This window comes from Marmota flaviventris, chromosome 16 (assembly GCF_047511675.1).
Source record: "Marmota flaviventris isolate mMarFla1 chromosome 16, mMarFla1.hap1, whole genome shotgun sequence".
NCBI classification, from domain to species: Eukaryota; Metazoa; Chordata; class Mammalia; order Rodentia; family Sciuridae; genus Marmota; species Marmota flaviventris.
Window position 1 is genome coordinate 68,123,471 of NC_092513.1, and position 18,051 is coordinate 68,141,521.

The window sequence follows — 18,051 nt, forward strand, 5'->3', positions numbered from 1 at the left end:
AATGAAACATTTCTTAACTATTCTTAGCTTCCTAACTCCTCCACTGGCCATCTGTGAACATGGAACACATCACCTGCTTCTTTTCCTTCAATAACATGAAAGAGTGCAGATGCAGTTACTCAAAACACTCAGGGAAAATGGAGTACAAATAATGCATTATTTCTACTCTCCCCAGGGGGGAGAAAAAGTATTTCTGGTTATTTCAGAATGTGTTTACACTTACTTTATTTATTTATTTTTTAAATTTTCTTTTTTTTTCCTTTAATTTTTATTGTTGGTTGTTCAAAACATTACATAGTTCTTGACATATCATATTTCACACTTTGATTCAAGTGGGTTATGAACTCCCATTTTTACCCCATATACAGACTGCAGCATCACATCGGTTACACATCCACTGTTTTACATATTGCTATACTAGTGTCTGTTGAGCATGAGAAGAAGATTAACATTAAACAGGGGTGAGAGGTGGGAGGCAAAAGGAAAAAGAAGGGAAATTGCATGGAAATGGAAGGAGACCCTCATGGTTATACAAAATTACATACAAGAGGAAGTGAGGGGAAAGGGGAAAAAAAAAACAAGGGGGAGAAATGAATTACAGTAGATGGGGTAGAGAGAGAAGATGGGAGGGGAGGGGATGGGGGATAGTAGAGGATAGGAAAGGCAGCAGAATACACTTATTTTAAAGAGCCAAGTCAAGTCTCCTGTTTGAGATGCTGTGATAAGATCCTTGCCACTCCTCGAGTCTCTGGTCTTGCCTAAGACACCCTCTTTGGGCCTCTTAACTTTAAAAGGAAACCACCACTACCTCCCTCACCAGGGCATGAGGAGATCACCTGCTGAAGTAAATCCCTGGCATGCTGGCTGGCATGCAGAAGGCTCCCAGGACAGCTCCCCATACCTTACAAGTATAATAAATCACAGTTCATTACACCATAATATGTACCAAAATTTAAAATGCAATCAATTAAACACAGCAGAGATGGGCACATATAGATTTGGTAGAAAGCAACCCAAAACATACACATCTGGATTTTCTTCTGGGCCACCTCTCCAGGCCCTTGCACTCCTCTGGAGCTAGGCTCTTTCCCAATGCTGGTCTTACCCGCAGCAGGGTGGTAGGGTCATGGTAAACAAGTTGCTAAGCCTCCAGGCAACTACCACGTACCCCTGCCATGGCCCATAATGAGGGGAACCAAGGCTCTGACTGGCTGAATAGCACACCTGGGGTCTTCCCCCGAGGCTCCCCAGTATGAATAGGCTGTGAGGCCTCACCAGGCTATGATAACAGTGGCCCTCCAGGCAACTGACATATCCTGATCCTACCCCAGTGGCTTATCCAACCCTCAGAACAGCTGGATGCAGTTCTACTTTATTTTGCTAAAATAAACATTCATGAATATTAATGAATTTTGATATTATGTAAGGAAAGAGGACAGAATTTATTACTTGTGGCTGGTCTTTGCAGACAGTGGGTAGTAACATCTGGCATGACCTTACATGGAATCTGAGTAGTGATCATTATTACTAAACTAGGACTCCACCGTTTCTACCTTTTTAGATACATCAAACTGGCACACACAATATTTCTGATATTCAAAATCCCTGATTTGTTTTGGTAGGGGTCAGGTATCTTTTTAAAAATTCCTGATGATTCACAACGGTTGTGTCCAGCCCAAGTCCACACTCCTCACCAGTGTCCACATCAGAACTGAGTGAGGAGGAGACCAGGCAGGGGGATCTGGTGAGTTTACTTTGTTCTCTGGTGGTGTGACTCAGGCTCCATTCAAAAAGAATGAATGACTTAAAGTGTATATTGTTCTAGTTATTTAATTTTTAACAATTACAATGGTGAGAGGAAAGGGACTCCAGGTGGTGAACTGCCCCTGGGTTCCCAGGCAGGTGCTGTGGCAGCATGCTCCCTGTGCCATGGGAGCGGAGAATGCCTGGGTCCCCTGCTGCTCCTCCCCATGCAGTCCTGGGGCTGCACTGCTCCCCTTCCCAGAAGGCTTCAACGGATCCGAAGGTCCCAGAGCCAATTCCCTCACATCCTTCACCTTCACATCGTTGCTCAAATGTCACCTTCTTAATGGGGACGCCCTTGACCAAACTCCAAGCCACTGGCCCTCCCCCTGGTCTACATCTTCTTGCAGAGCACAGCCTGACTTCTCAGCTTACGATTCACTACTACTAACCATCTCCCTGAGTAAGAAAAGAGACTTTCACATATTCTGTTCACTGACAGGTGCCTGGCACATCACTGGCATTTAGTACGCATCTGTTCATAAGTGAATTAAGAACTTTCAACCAAGAATGTTTAAATGCTTATATGTCTTCAAGAGCTCTTAATAAAAGTCACCTTTAATTAAAAGAAGATCAATCACAGGGAAAATTATTCAGAAGGAAATCTGCATTTTCTCCTTTCAATTCAGGATCTCCAGGGAAGCTGGGAGAGAGGTATCCATCTGTGCCAGAGAAATGTGCTCTGTAGCTCAGGAAAACTGCCAGCACCCACACTACACACCTTACACACCTCAGTGTCCCATCCCACACCCAGGCTTCCTCCCTGTCCAGGAATGGATCTCAGTCAAAAAAAAAAAAAAAAAAAAAAAAGGGAAAGGAACCATTCTAGCACCTTACAGAGGAAATGAAGCAATCACAGTGCTAGCAGGTCAGGAAGGCTCCAGCACCATCAGAACCCCCTGCTGAAACCCCCTGCCTGGGCCAGCCGAGCCCACGCAGCCGCACCAGCGCTCGGGCAGCCCCTGTCCCCACACAGCAGCAGCTTGCTGCTCCTGCCCAGCTGGAATGCAGTTCGCGCTTCACGTTCTCCCATCACTGGAGGCTAAACACATGGCAAGGATCAGTGCCAATGACCTCTAAACCAGCAGAAGGAAAATGGGAAGGAACCCTTCCAGGCCTGGATTGCTGACCACACTCCAGTGGTCCCCAGGATCAGACCCATAGGCAAAGGCTGGGAGGCCTCTGGCAAGGCCCAAGTCTCTCTTTCTTCGGTCGTTCATTCGCTCTGGTTTCTCCCCCACTGCATCTACCTTCTCACTCCCCTGTGCCAGGTTCCCAGTGTCGCTGCTGTGGCCCTCAAACTGGGACCTCTGATCAACAGTGCAGGGATATGCCAGAGAGCATTAAAGTGACAGGTAAACACAACACATTTCCTGGAGTTAATTTTATTCCATGATAGGGCAGCGGAAGCTGCAGTCAGTTGCCTTCCAAGTTGGGAAGGAAATTTCTTCTACTGGCTGCCGAACTACAGGGGCTCCTCACTTCCTCCCTTCCAGGAACTGCCCTCACCAAAGGGGGCCCTCCTCTCTGGGGCAGCCCACACTTGTCCTGCCTGTGTGGAAGCACACAGCTTCAATCTGGGACGTTTCGGGGCCACCCCAATTTCTGGTGGGTCCGCTGCGGTCCCTGTACGCTCCCTCACCACTCTGGGTCCCCCAAGGCACTCCTCATAAACCTGAATTCAGATTTTACCCCTTGGAGTCTACTTCCTGGGGAAACTAAATCCATAACACAGGACATTAAAAATCATTACAACAGACACAGCAGCCAAAGTTTTATGAATTTTAAGAAAATCTTGACTTGCACTGGACTACACATCCCTTCAAAGTCAGCCGTTCTTTGGACCCAGAAATTTTCCGGCTCCTTCGTTTGGCAAAGGCCCTTTTCCTGTTGGGCAACGTATGCCCTGTGGCTGAGCAGAGCTGGTCCACTGCCAGCACCTCACCTCATCCTCACCAGGCAAGGATATGACAGCCCGACCCCTGTGACTGGCTCCCAAGACAGTGAACCTCCAAGACTTTGACCTAAATAACCAACAAATTTCCATGGGAGTCACTGACCTGAAAGAACATGGCTAGAGGACGGCCTCCCGCCTGTCCTGGGAAGGGTGGGGGGTGGGAAAGCCCGTCCTAATTAGAACTGTGCCTAAAGCCAACTGGATGTCCCCATTATTCAGCCAACTAACTACTCCCTACCTTTCCCATGCTATTTTGAGTGTGATTCTGTCATTTACAATTAAAGTTGTGACAGAATGTGTCACCACAGGTCCAAGAGCCGAGTTCATGATTCTGTTCCTGTGCTCCTCTGGTGCAAGCGCAGGAGAAGCAGCAACCAGGTCCAGTCAGCACGGCTCGCCAACACAGCCACCCAACACAGGCCTTCACCGTCTCTGCCTCTGTCTGGACTGAGCTCAAACCCCAATTCCCTGCTACTAAGAAAATCCATCTCTTCTTAAGATGTTGCAGATAATTTAAACGAATGATCCAAGAACGTCAGGTTCTTTATTTTCCTGAGCAGAACTCTCTGGTGGCGTAGATCCTCTAGGCTGTGTGATTCTAGATGGTATTAAATGGCCCATCCTCATCTGTGAGATGCAGATAATAACAACCACTTTTAGGGTTTTGTTAACATAACATAAAATAACAGAGAAGAAAGCAGCCCTCTCATCATGGGCATTCGGGAGACAGTAGATGTGGAGGGCCAATGGAAGTCCATGAGGAGCTGACTGTCAATTTTTATTCCATCACAAAAACACTTTACTCTTTATGAGTTCGTTTTACCAAATGATACTTCTCTTCTTCATAAAATCAAATCCTGGCTCAGCAACAAATCAAGGTAAAACAGTGGAGAGTCTGTAAATACTATAGTTGAACAAGTTTGATCTTTCTAGTTCCCAGAAAGACAAATGAGCTACTTGTCAATTACAGATTTGTCCTGCTTTACAGACAAGCTTCTGTGAATTCTATTTCAGCTTGTGAATGAAAAAATTTTTTTTAATTTGCTTGCACAAATGTAATCACAGATGCCAACCTGTGCCTGGAATATGGTGAGAAAGCTCTAATTGGGAGCACCCACACGGTAATTACTTCTCCACATTTCTGACATAACCATGTCAGGCTAGCAATTAGAACTGCTCCATGCCAACATTTTCAGTTCCTGGCATCTTGAGGAAAAAATAAACAGAATCTACCCTGTGAATCACAAGTCTGTCAAATGCTCGGAGAATAATATTAATTCATTTATGAGAGTTCAATGTCAGCTCACAGACATGTCTCCCCTTTTTGGTTAAATCTCCATCTTAAAGATCACTGCTTTTTTTCCACATCGTTAACCATTTAAACTACATGTCACTTCCCCTGTGCAACGGGCACCTAGAGGAGCTCCTCCGCCATCTCTCACTAAAGCACTCTTGTGAAACATCTGAACAGGGACAGCAGTGAGCAGCCAGGACTGCAATGTGACAAACGTCCTGTGCACACACAACATGCACGATAGGAACATGTCAGACGAAGATAGGCTGGGATAAGGACCCTGAAAGTCACAAACGATGGATGGCCTCACTAAAACGAACAAACGGCAACCACACAAACAGGCATCTGGTGGCAGATTCTGTCTGTCAAAAGTGACATGTTCACCACTTGGAGGGATTAAACAATCTTGGGTCTAGGGAGGAATTGCCAGGCACCTAAATGCTGCAATTCTGTGATACTGGGGGTGGGGGGTGGGGGGGTGCGGGAGGAGGGGCAGGGGGGTGGGCAGCGGCAGGGGGAGCTGTTTACTGAGGTTGGCCTGTGCCTCAGACCCTGAGCTGCTGGGGCTACAGAAGGCACCATTGCACCTGGCTAGAATAATGCTACTTAAATAGCGATAGCCATTAGCACTGGTAGAGGGGAAAGTATTTCCTTCCTCAGGACAACTTTTAAAACATTCTGAGAAATGAAAGACAAAAAATTCAACTCAATTCACAGTATAACAGAATGGAAGGTGAAATAATTCAATAGTTTTTCATAGTAAAACTGTCACAACCTAACTTGTACTTCTAAAAATTTTTTAAATTTTAAAATTTAAAACCAAAATAGTTAAATTAATATTTTAAAAATATACATCCTTATAAAAATACTTTCTTAGGGCTGGGGTTGTGGCTCAGCGGTAGTGTGCTAACCTAGCATGTGCAAGGCCCTGGGTTTGATTCTCAGCACCACATAAAAATAAGTAAACAAAATAAATAATAGTGTCCAACTACAACTAAAAAATAAATATTTAAAAAAACAAAACTTGCTTAAAATTCAACCAGAACTGTGCAGAATTACACTAGCATAATACTAAAAAAAATCCTGAACTTGGATAAAAATAATTTATTGTGATAATTACTTAGAAAGAATTGAAATAAATAAGGGCAAGAAGTTAACAAAGGAAAAATTTAAAAATCACCTTTGTGATATGAATTTTAAAAAATCAATATTTAATTCAACGCTGCTGTTATTTCATTGTTTAAGATAATTATAGCGAAGAAGTTCATATTAAGCATTTATGATGGTCTGGGTGAGGAGAAAATAATAAATAAACCTAATTAGTAATTCAAATGAAATCCTGGGTATACTGAAAATGAGGATGCTTAATAAATGCTGCTGAAATGATCAAAATTCCATCAGCTTTATAAAGTTGTTCAATCAAATGGATGACTGAAGAGTTACCTGAAAAGAAGATAAAAGTAAAATGAACCTGGGTAAGGAGGAGGATTTAGGGGCTGGGGTTCTAGCTCAGTGGTAGAGCACTTGCCTAGTATGTGTGAGGCACTGGGTTCCATCCTCAGCACCACATAAAAAACAAATAAATAAAGTTATTGTGTCTATCTACAACTAAAAATATGTTTTTAAAAAAGTTGAACCTTTACCTTAAAAAAGAAAATAAAGGAGGATTTAGAAATGCCAAGTAGGGCTGGGGATGTGGCTCAAGCGGTAGCGCGCTCGCCTGGCATGCGTGCGGCCCGGGTTCGATCCTCAGCACCACATACAAACAAAGATGTTGTGTCCACCGAAAACTGAAAAATAAATATTAAAATTCTCATTCTCATTCTCCTCTCTCTCTTTCTCTCTCTCTTTAAAAAAAAAAAAAAAGAAATGCCAAGTAATCATAACTTTTAAATGAAATGCAATACAAAACAGATACGCGGTCAAACAGAAATCCATGCATTTTAGGGAGAAAATTTAAAATTGCCAAGTGGACTAACCTAGTCATAGCGTAAGTTCAGTATGAAACCATCATACGACTTTCGGGTCACAAAAAAATGTTAAGATTGCAAGCTTATCTCAGATGAAGCAAGTGCTACTATTGAGAATGAGCCCCCACATCTGGACACCAGGCCCAACCAGGATTCCTGGGCCCCCGGGACCTCTCTAGCTCACTCTCGGTCTGCGACCCAGTTCCTAGGTACTGGAGGAGTACATGCTCTTGGCTTACATCATCTCATGGCAGATACTGTCCAGATGAGGAAGGGGGTGTGAAAGTGGAAGGAAGGGAGGGGTAGGGAAGGCGGAGAAGCTGCTGTTCCAGGGCTCTTTCACTAGAGCTGCGTGATCAAGAACTGTGGGTCAGAGGCTTACAGACCCAGATTCAGGCTCCGGCTTTCCATCTAAGCTGCTACAGACTGACTGATTGATTGATTATTTATTTATTTACCAAGGATGGAATCCAGGGGCACTTAACCACTGAGCCACATCCCCAGCCCTTTCTTTTATTTTGAGACAAGGTCTTGCTGAGTTGCTGGGGGCCTCACTTAAGCAGCTGAGGCTGGCTTTGAACTTGCGATCCTCCTGCCTCAGTCTCCCAAGCTGCTGCATGCTTCAGAATTTTTAAAAAGCAAATCAGAAATCGGGAGAGAACACAGAGAAAATGGAAGCAACCCCTGACTTTCCCCTCACTTGGCTTCCTGAGCTTTCTCTGAAGCGCGGCCCCTCTCAACGTCAGGTCTCTGGGCACCAGCCCAGGCACACTATTCCTGATCTAATGCGGCAAATTGGAGCTTGCATCCTCACACATCTACCTTTGTCTGGACACAAGTTTAACAGAGTTTCTATTTTAAAGCAAAACTACCTTTAAAACAAAGGAGTTCCATTTGAAGATTGAATAACTAAAAACTCACTGTACCTTGCAACTGAACTGTTCTCCATCTGGTCATCAACAGCAAGAGACGAGACCTGGGACGTTTGTTCATGTTTCTGTGCATGCCTCACTCATTACGAGAGTCATTTTGCCACTTGAATTCAACTAGTCCTGGTGACCTGCATGTGCTCAGAAGCTCACTGCCCAGAACACAGACATGTTCCGTGACACACTGAATGAAGGAAGGAAGCAGCACAGCAGTGGGGGTCGGAGCACTGAAGCACACACCATAGACTTATGCTGGTTCTTGAAGAAGGCATTAGGCCACGAGCAGTCAGAATGCCTGGGCCTTCAGGCCCACCCGCATCAGGCACCTGCCTTCCCCATGAGCATCCTCCTGGGATGTTCCTCCTCAGACAGTGGCTCTGCCCTTGGACAGGTCTGCCCCTTCCTCCCCCTGTCATCTTACACTGCCTCCTCCCTTGCCTGTTCCTTGTCTCTGGGCCTTCACAGGGCCGTGTGCATCCACCATTTTGCTGGGCATTTGGGCTTCAAGACGCTCTTAGGTGCATCCACAGCACCCTGCATATACCTATCAGTCTTCTCACACTACTCTAAGATGGCTGCTCCTAGACAGTCACCCTTACTCAGCTAGAAGTTTTGTGAGGACAGAGACCCATTCACCTTTATTATGGTTAGGGTAAGGGGCGTCCCCCAGAAGTCCTGTGTCGATGCAGGATGTTCAGAGGTAGAAGGGCTCGACTGTGAGAGCTGGGCCCTAGTCGGCCCATCCTAGTCTGAACAACCTGACTGGGTGGTAGCTGTAGGCAAGGGACGGCATGAATAGGGGAGGGGGTCTCTAGGGGAGCCCTGGAAGGGTGCCTCTTCTTGAGGCCCCTTTGCTCTGCTTCTCAGCTGCCAGAAGCTGAGCAACTTTCCTCCACCTCGCCCTTCCCCCATGGTGTGCTGCCTGACCTGGGCCCAGAGCAGTGAATTTGGCCATCTACGGACTGAGACATCTGAAACTGAGAGCCAAATAAGTTGTTCTTGTCGGGTATTCTGGTTGCAGCGACAACAAGCTATCATAACCTTATTCACCATTGTACTCCCAAGGGGGGAAAACAGTAACGACACTTAACAATGGCTTGTTGTCAGGACCCAATGGGTTAATGTGCTTGATGTCTCCCAGTGGCAGCCAGTGCGGGGTAAGTATAGCAGAAATGCTGCTTACTGCTACAGCGGCACACGTCACAGAGCACACCTGTCACATAACTATTACATGGATGAACTAATTTTGCCATTTGGTCCTCGTTCTCCATAAACCTAGTACTTCTTTAATCACTAGCATTTCTGATATTTGGAAAAAGCTATCACATTCTGCCAATTCTACACCAAAATCCCCAGCATCTTCACTGCTTCTCCTCTATTGAGACTCACAGCCAATCACGCGCACAGCGGTCCTGACCTGCCATTTCAGGTATGTGTTACTTGTTGTTTCTAAAATACTGGAAGGCATGGCTGATCCAATTCCTCCTATCTCCCTCAGTGGCTAATCTGTTCCAGTTTATTACAAGCAGACTTGGGTTTTCCTATACATATGAAGAAATGGGAGGCAAAGGTCGGGGCTACCTGATTACAAGAATATCACAAGGATTAAGTGCCAACATAAGCAAGGAGTGGGCCACTCAGGATCGTAAGGACAGCGATGCAGGCTATCTGGGCTCCGAGCTGCTGCACAAGGCTTTGGGGTGTATAAACTGCCCTACTATGAAAATCTTTTAAAAACTAATAAAAATCAAGTAGGGCACCCAATCTCCCTCAACCCCTCAGCCTCTCACTGTGGACAGCAAGACACACGTGAGGGGCTGGCCCAGGGGCAAGACCAGGGCTAACCACAGTGCAGGGTTCCTGGTGTTGCCTCCTGCCTCCTACTGGCAACTGAGGGCTAACCTTCTTCAAAATGGAATAATTTGGTTAAAAAAAAAATCAGATTTTATTGACATAAGGCAAGCTGAGGAAGCAGCAAGGGAAACACCTAAACAGACCACGCGAGATTTCATCCTGGGCCTCAATTCTGGACTCTGACAAGGTGAAGAGACCCCTGTCCCCAGCAGCCCACGGTGCAGGGGAGGCCAGTCCCCTGTCACTTCTACACAACACCCCCAGGAAATCAAGGTGCAGGGGAGGCCCGTCCCCTGTCACTACTACACGATGCTCCCAGCAGCTCATGGCGCAGGGGAGGCCTGTCCACTGTCACTACTACATGATGCCCCCAGCAGCTCACAGAGCAGGGGAGGCCTGTCCACTGTCACTAATACATGATGCCAGCAGTGGTTGGAAGAAGACAGAGCCGGGTGCACTGCACACTAACAGAGGATGAAGAATGACCTCTGGACAGTGGACTCTGACCTAGATCCTAAGCAGAAACAGGCATTCTGTTGTGGGGAGAAGAAGGAAAGAGCAGCTTCAGCTGGGTGCAGACTCCCTGGATGCTCATGCAAGGGAAGCACAGGCAGAACACGCAGGCGACGCAGCAGGTGAAGGAAGAGCTTCCGGGGTGAGATGGCCTCGGGGAGAGTGCCTGCAGCCTGCGGCACCCCCAGGTGCACCTGCAAGCACCCAGTATGCTGGAGACAGGCTATATGGTACAGTTCCTCTTGGTGGCACACCTCGAGCTCACAGCTATAGAATCAAGCAGAAAGGCCCCTCAGGGATACCTGCTCACTGATGTCTACAGAGGAACACGAGAGAGACCAAGAAAACACCTGTCCCCGTGACAGCTGCCAGACAGGAAGGTACAGGGCACAGTGCCCAGTATGAGGAGCCATCATGGGGTAGCCTGAAGTGACTGGCAGCAGACGCCTCAAGAACGTGAGTGGAAAATCATAACCGAGGGGGGAATGAACAAAGAACTCATCAGAGGAAGTAAGACGTCAATAAGAAGCTAACTAAGCACCACAGATGTCACCACACTTGAGATCAAAGATCATCACACTCGGCTAATGACAATGAAAACCCTGAAGAAACCTAAGATGGCTTGACTACCTGAGACGCCTTGCCTCTCACATGACTGAAGGTCTAGAATACCTTCAGTGCGGTGTGGCATGCATGGTGCCAGCCGCAGCCAGGGGAGACGACTTCCATCACTCTGAGGATGCCATCTGTAGAAAACACATCCTGACATGGAAGGTCAGGTTTACACACCGCCCTTACATACAAGACATCCAGCTGCTCGCCAGGCATGAGGCATGGTCATGCCTGCTCCCTTCCAAGGACATCAAACTGCTCTGAGACAATCCAGCAGGCCCATGCAAGTCTTTTCTATCATTTAGAGAATAACTTCAAAGGATTTTATTTGTCATTTAAGAAGAAAATCACATCATAAGAAGAGATCAGAATAGAAACAAATGTACTCTTAAATGAACAGATGATGAAATACCAGGAAATGCACTTTATGAAGAACCCAGTCTCACCATGCCTATAATCCCAGCTACTTGGGAGGCTGAAGGAGAATGACAAGTTCAAAGGGCAACCATAAATTCAAAGGGCAACTTGATAAGACCCTTTCTCAAATAAATTGAAAAAGTCTGGGGATGTAACTCAGTGGTAGAATGCCCTTGGATTCATTCCCAGGACCACAAAAAGCAAACCCAAAACAACAAAGAAAACACCCACCTAGGCTCTGGAGTGGAGGCCCTGGGCAGGTCTCCAGCACCCAGAAATGGGGGCAAAAAGCTTAAAGTACCCATATTCAGTAAATGGGTATGTTACTGCCACTTTATAGGACAATGGTGGCACTTGAAAACAGATTTTGAAAATCCTGACACTTCAAAGCATTGTATGCCATGACAGGTTTTATATTTTAATCATTGCCAATTAAACAAATAAAGAATTGAATATAATTAAAGTACTTTCAGATCATCAAATCAGGAAGGGTATCAGCAACTGAGCTCAAAAATGTTCATATACTATGATTTTACCCCCAAGTTACATAAAACACAGACATAATTATACACTGATATAAGGTAGTTTGAAAGATCATTGATAATTTAACTTTTTATTTTGTTTACTCTGAGGCTATTTTGAAAATTTCACTTGGCTCAAACTTATAGACTGTCTGATTTTTTTTTTTTTTTTGGTACTTGGGATTGAACCTAGGGGCACTTACCACTGAGCCAAATCCCCAGCGCCCCCTCCTTTTTTTTTTTGTGGTGCCATGGATTGAACCCAGGACCTTGTGCATGCAAGGCAGGCACTCTAACAACTGAATATATCTCCAGCCCCCCAGCCTGTTTTATTTTATTTAGAGACAGGGTCTTGCTAAGTTGCTGAGGCTGGCTTTGAAATCACAATCCTCCTGCCTCAGCCTCCTGAGTCGCTGGGATTACAGGTGTGTGACACCACGCCCAGCAAAACTGTCTGATTCTTAAAATGCATTAAGTATTTGAGATCCTCAATAAAAAATATCAAATAAATATGTAATATTTTATTAGTAGAGTGAACTCAGCATTCTTAAGGTTAAAACCACTGACATACATACATGAACTAACATCAATGAAAACTTTCTTTCACTTCGAGAATGCCTTATATATTATAAAAGAAAACCTACTTGTTTTTTATTTAAAATTTCTATATCTTTTCTTTTTTCCTAAATCGTGTGTTTTATGTCATAAGAAAACCTGTGACCCTGCAAGACTTCATCCTGAGACCTCAGTGCTGACAGGTAGTTTGTGTAACTAAATGGCTCAGAACCTCTCAGGGCCAGGATTTGCATGTGCTCCACGGCTCGCCTGTCAGGACTTCTTACTAGATGAAGGTGTGCAAGCTTACAGAATGGCAAGAACAGAAGAAGACCTCATCTACAGTCCATAAATGTTCCCATGTTCATTGGACTACGTGACCAAGATGTTCCGAACATGCTTTCAAAACTGACTCCTTCCAACCAGAAGAAATCCTTTGGGTTCTGGGAAGACACAGAAACATACGAATGGTTTCAGTTCAGCAAGTGTTTCTAGAGGGTTTCCTACATGCCCCACACGGCGTGATGGCTTCAAACACAAACCAGCACCTGGTCCAGTTGTGGAGATGGGTCTCAAGGATGTAAGCAAATGGCCACCACTGAATCTGAAAAGTGAGAGGACACAAGAGAGGCACGGGCAGCAGAGGGGTCAGTGCTGTTAGGGGTGGAGGGAAGTGATGAGGATGTCACACAGAAAGCAGCAAGAGGGCAGGGCTTGACAGGGGCTGACCACATAGAAAGAGCCCAGAATGCAAGAGCTGCAAACATACGATAGCATGATGCTTTCCAACAGCACAGGATGATGTACACACGAGGAAGGCAGCACTGTGAAGGAGAACAAAACCAGGCAGGCACGGTGACACACATCTGTCACCCCAGCAGCTCAGGAGGCTGAGGCAGGAAGACTGAAAGTTCAAAGCCAGCCTCAGCAATGGTGAGGTGCTAAGCAACTCAGTGAGACCCTGTCTCTAAATAAAATACAAAATAGGGCTGGGGAGGTGGCTCAGGCGTTGAGAGCCCCTAAGTTCAATCCCTGGTACCAAAAAAAAAGAGAGAGAGAACAAAACCTAAATAGATGATGCACACTGGAGGCCTCCATCACAATGAGCTTTAACTGTCCTCCACAGTGACAGGGTGCCATGTTAACCAGGACAGCAAGTCCCTGGAGTCAGAGCAGTCAGTCAGGACAACCAGCCTAAGAAAGGAGCTACTGCCTCCTACAATGGGACAGGCGAGAGGCCAGGCAGGAAAGTGCTGGCTGCCCCTGGCCTGCTAATTCCCACAGATGGAACTGAGGCAGGGTCAAGAGTCCTGCAGGCAGGGGAAGGATCTCACTGCTGAGCAGTACTGGACAGAAAGCTCACCGGGGGCCCATAGGAAGAAAGGGGAGGGGCCAGGAATGGAAGGCGTGGAGTCAGAGAGGAGGGCTGCCCAGCACTGGGGAGGCAGGCTGTGAGTCCCTGTGCCCCGGCAGAGACCAACAGCGCACTGGCTGGCACCAAGGAAGGGGGCAGGCAGGCCACCTGCCCACAAGCCTGCCAGGTCACACCTGTCATCTTCTGTGCTGGGTCAGGGGGCACACACAACACACAGGATTTGGGCCTGGAGCAGGCCTCCTGAGGCCTCCTACTCTGTGATCTACAAAAATTAGCCATCAACAAAAAGGAAGATGAACTGGACGGAGAGGGTTTCGGTGATGAAGGCCACCTGCAAGGAGGCTGCTGTCATGATGGAGGCGAGACAGTGGACACAGACTCCTGGAAAGTGACTGAACCCAGTCCAGACAAGAAAGGAAGTGGAGCTGGAAGGGCTGACAGACTGGAAGACAGGAGGGAGCAGAGGGGTGGAGGACCTGCGCTGGCTGCAGTGGGCCAGGCCTGAGGACAGGCGCTGGGCCAGAAGCGGAACCAGGGCCAGGGTTCTGATGTGAGACAAACAAAGGTTTTTATGAGGAGAAGGTGTGTTTAGGTGGCAGAGCCCCAACAAGAGGAATGGCAGGACTGTGCCATGTTTCTTCTTTTTCTTGAACTCCCCCAAGAGGAGCTGATGATAGCAATGGAGGGTTGAGACTGGCTGGGGGACTACATAAGCGTCAAAGAAAGAAGGCAACTGCCCAGGGCGGCCACAGGCACAGAAGCTGTGCAGAGAGAGAACCAGGAGAGAGTGCCCAGAAGAGCCTGAGCAGACGCGGCTGGAACCCACCCCAAGGCCTGGCTGGTCCCCCAGGCCCAGCACCCAGCACTGCTGTTCCACTGCCTGGGTGGTCCCTCAAGCCCAGCACCCAGCACTGCTTCTCCAACTGCCAGTTTTCTTATTTAAACAGACTTGGATCATGGTTAAACCTCTTTCTGAGAATGTGTTTGCGTATCTGAAAGAGCCAAGTTCTAATTAGGAGCCAAGGAAACTTTTTAAGAAGCTCACTGGGTGGGGTACAGTGGTAAAAATACTAACGCTGTTCTTTATGCTCAGAAGCAGCTTCTGAGGACGTCTGTGCTGGAGATGTCAGAAGCCATTCAATATGCCATACTAACTCTGCAGCACTGTACTCACATCCTTGAACTGAAGCTCTGGGGAGAGCAACCTCAACCTCACCTAACCAGGAAGACGAGGACAGCCTTAAACTGTGACCTTTTCTACCACTTACTACAACTTAGTTGGGGGTGTTTTCACATATTCACTTGGAAGCTGTATCAGCTGCTGTTTCCTCTGATCCCATCCACGCTGGGCAGCCAGTCTGTAACATGTACAACAGCCCTCCAAATAACATACAGTTCGCCTTTCTCCACCCTGGTGATGGCTTTCCTCTTGGGTCCAATTTTATGAACTTATAGCTTCTCACTGGCCTACCATTACAAAAAAAAAAAAAAAAAAAGACTGTAGGCAGTGTGCTGTCTAGAGCAAATGAAGAAGCCCAAAGCTCGTCTTCACAGGTACCTGACGGACTCAGGTAAGGGCAGCTTATTGAGGATGAGGATGATGTGGCTGAGACACCCTTCACCTCCTTTTTACCAGGGCTAAGTCTTACTTAGCAATGAGGTTTACTTTTTCCTTCTTTGCTTCCGCATCCAATATGTGTCTCTCCCCAAATCATGCATAGTGAATCTTAGCCTAGTGTTTCAGATAAACTCTGTACTTCAGGCATTGAAATACTGCTTCTGTTCCCTATCGTGATCCAGAATGCTGTGCCATTTCAGATGAGATCTCACTGAATCTTCACAACCATCTAACTCAAAACATGATGATTCACCTTCTAAATAGAGTGATTCTCTTTGGACACAGTATTTTAAACTCACAGGCATTAATAAACAATAAAAAAGATATCCCAAATAAGGTTTTAGGTTATCCATACATTAATTCCAAGCTCCTCCACTAAATCTTTCATCAAATCCAATCAGAGGTAAGGGTCACCTCCTTTCAGAGTTCCTGTCCTTTCCTGAAAAAGGCACTAACATGTTTCAGAATGGACAAAAGAAAGCATGGCAGGGCAGGTGACAAGCAGGTATGCGGGAAGCTGGTGCAGCCAGCTGAGGCGTCCTTGTTCCCCACTAGGAAGGAAACTTCATGAAAACCTTTGTTTTATAAAATGGATTCAAGCTGCTCATATGTAAGAAGAGATTTCCTGGAGCTGGGGATGTGGTTCAAGCGGTAACGCGTTCGCCTGGCATGAGCGGGGCGCTGGGTTGGATCCTCAGCACCACATAAAGATGTTGTGTCCACTGAAAAACAAATATTTAAAAAAAAAAAAAAATTCTCTCTCTCTCTCAAAAAAAAAAAAAAGAAGAGATTTCCTTATGCCTAAGTTGCTTCTTTCCTAAACAGTTTCCAGTACTCACCAGAAAGCAGAATGGGGATGGACATTTTAAGGTTCACAGGGAGGACAAGGTTGAGGACTCAGGTGTGCCATCCCCGACATCAGCGGACAGCACTCACCTCCTTTGCACTCTTGATTTTAGTCAGGAACGTGTGGAGCTCCATGGTTTCTGCGAACAGTGCGCGACACACTGCCTGATAATGATTTGGTGCCTCTGACTCGGCTGGGAGATGAGCAGCACACAGCTACAGAAGAGGAAATCAACAGAGAAGGTCTGTGATCAGGGTTCTGGGCACCGGGAAAGCAGCCGCACCTATGTATGCTCCCGTGAGACAGAAAGGCAACCCTCCTCGCCCAGGGCCATCAGTTCCTACACAATTACATGGGGAGGCCCAGAAACCAACCAATGCCCAACAATACACCAGGCTGGCTGAATTAGCTTCTCCTTGAAAATGACCAGACATGTATCAAAGTTTAGGTTGGGAGCAGAAAGGGAACTACCATTTACTGGTAAAAATGAGAGTATCTTAACAGCTACTATATACTCAACTGTTGTCATGCCAGATCCTATATCTGACATGCCATTAGGCAGCCTATTATCATTTACTATTCTGTGAAACCCTGACTCTTCCCCTTTTTGTGCAAAGGAAGATGACAGTGAGAGAAGCCAGGTTAACCTGTCCACAGTCAGAGATCCCTCTTCTCAGGAAGAGGGATCCTATCACAACACTACCTGGTTCTGAGGCCCAGGCTCACTCTAGTACATGTTGACCTTTGTAAGTAGTAAAAAGAATGTCAGGAAAACATTTGGACTCAGGAGAAGGTGCTTGGGAGTGGAGCAAGAGGGCAGCAGGAGCCCAATGATGCTTCCTGTCCTGCCATCCTGGACTCCACAGAGTGCATGACCCTCACATCATTTGCGGCAAAATACATCATTTAATGTCATGCAGACAATATACCACTTTATTTGTTTTCAAATCTTTAAATGGTGCATTATAATTTCACATAATAGTGAACTTCATCATACATGCACCATTTATTTTATTAGATTGCAAAGATACCTCCCAGGAGTCCAATGCACTGGAATAACCATTTTTCTATAATAATTATATATCCATATACAATAGCTATATTTTAAAGTACTCCATTTACATTAAAAAGCTATAAGAGCCAGGTGTGGTGGCATACACCTGTAATCTCTGCGACTCAGGAGGCTGGGGCAGGTGGACCACAAGTTCAAGGTCAGACTCAACAACTTAGCAAGACCCCATCTCAAAAAAATGAAAAGGGCTGGAGATGTAGCTCAGTGGTAAAATGTCCCTGGGTACCTTAAATAAATAAATGGCTGTAAATAAGTTTTCCCTTAATAAATTTGACATTAATACAATTACTAAATGAACATGTCATTACATTTGAATAATTGACATCAATTGAAGAGTACTAAGCTGGAAATGGAAATGCCAGGGCAGGAGGAACAGAGGGACTGGGTTATTGGGTTTTATTTTGGGGTTTTTTTTTTTTTTTTTTTTGGTGGGGCTGGGTAGAATGCAGGGCCAGATGCATCCATTCTTAGGGAGAAGCACTCAGTGGGAGAACTTGGTACTAGGGCTTCATTCAGAGCCACAATCACTGGACCACTTGAACCCAATCAGAAAGGCCAGAGCGGATGCCTGGCTGCCTGCCAAAATAACTCTTCTCTTTATAAGCTGGTATTTATTCTCAGGCAGGCATATGTATACTCAGCGCGCTGCCGCGTGGCAGGCACAACAAAAGGGAAAACTGTCCCCATGCTTTTAATAGTGCCAGGCCTAAAAAA

At 46.1% G+C, this 18,051-nt stretch overlaps 1 protein-coding gene across 2 annotated transcripts in view; it reads right to left on the bottom strand.

Annotated features, from left to right (window-relative positions):
• Positions 1-18,051, bottom strand: part of Spire1 (spire type actin nucleation factor 1) — a 133,613-nt gene that overhangs the window by 50,396 nt on the left and 65,166 nt on the right. For both annotated transcript variants that reach the window (XM_071602487.1, XM_071602486.1), the window contains exon 4: positions 16,355-16,480. In XM_071602487.1, the coding sequence (XP_071458588.1) occupies positions 16,355-16,480 (126 nt within the window). The remainder of the gene's footprint in view (positions 1-16,354; positions 16,481-18,051) is intronic.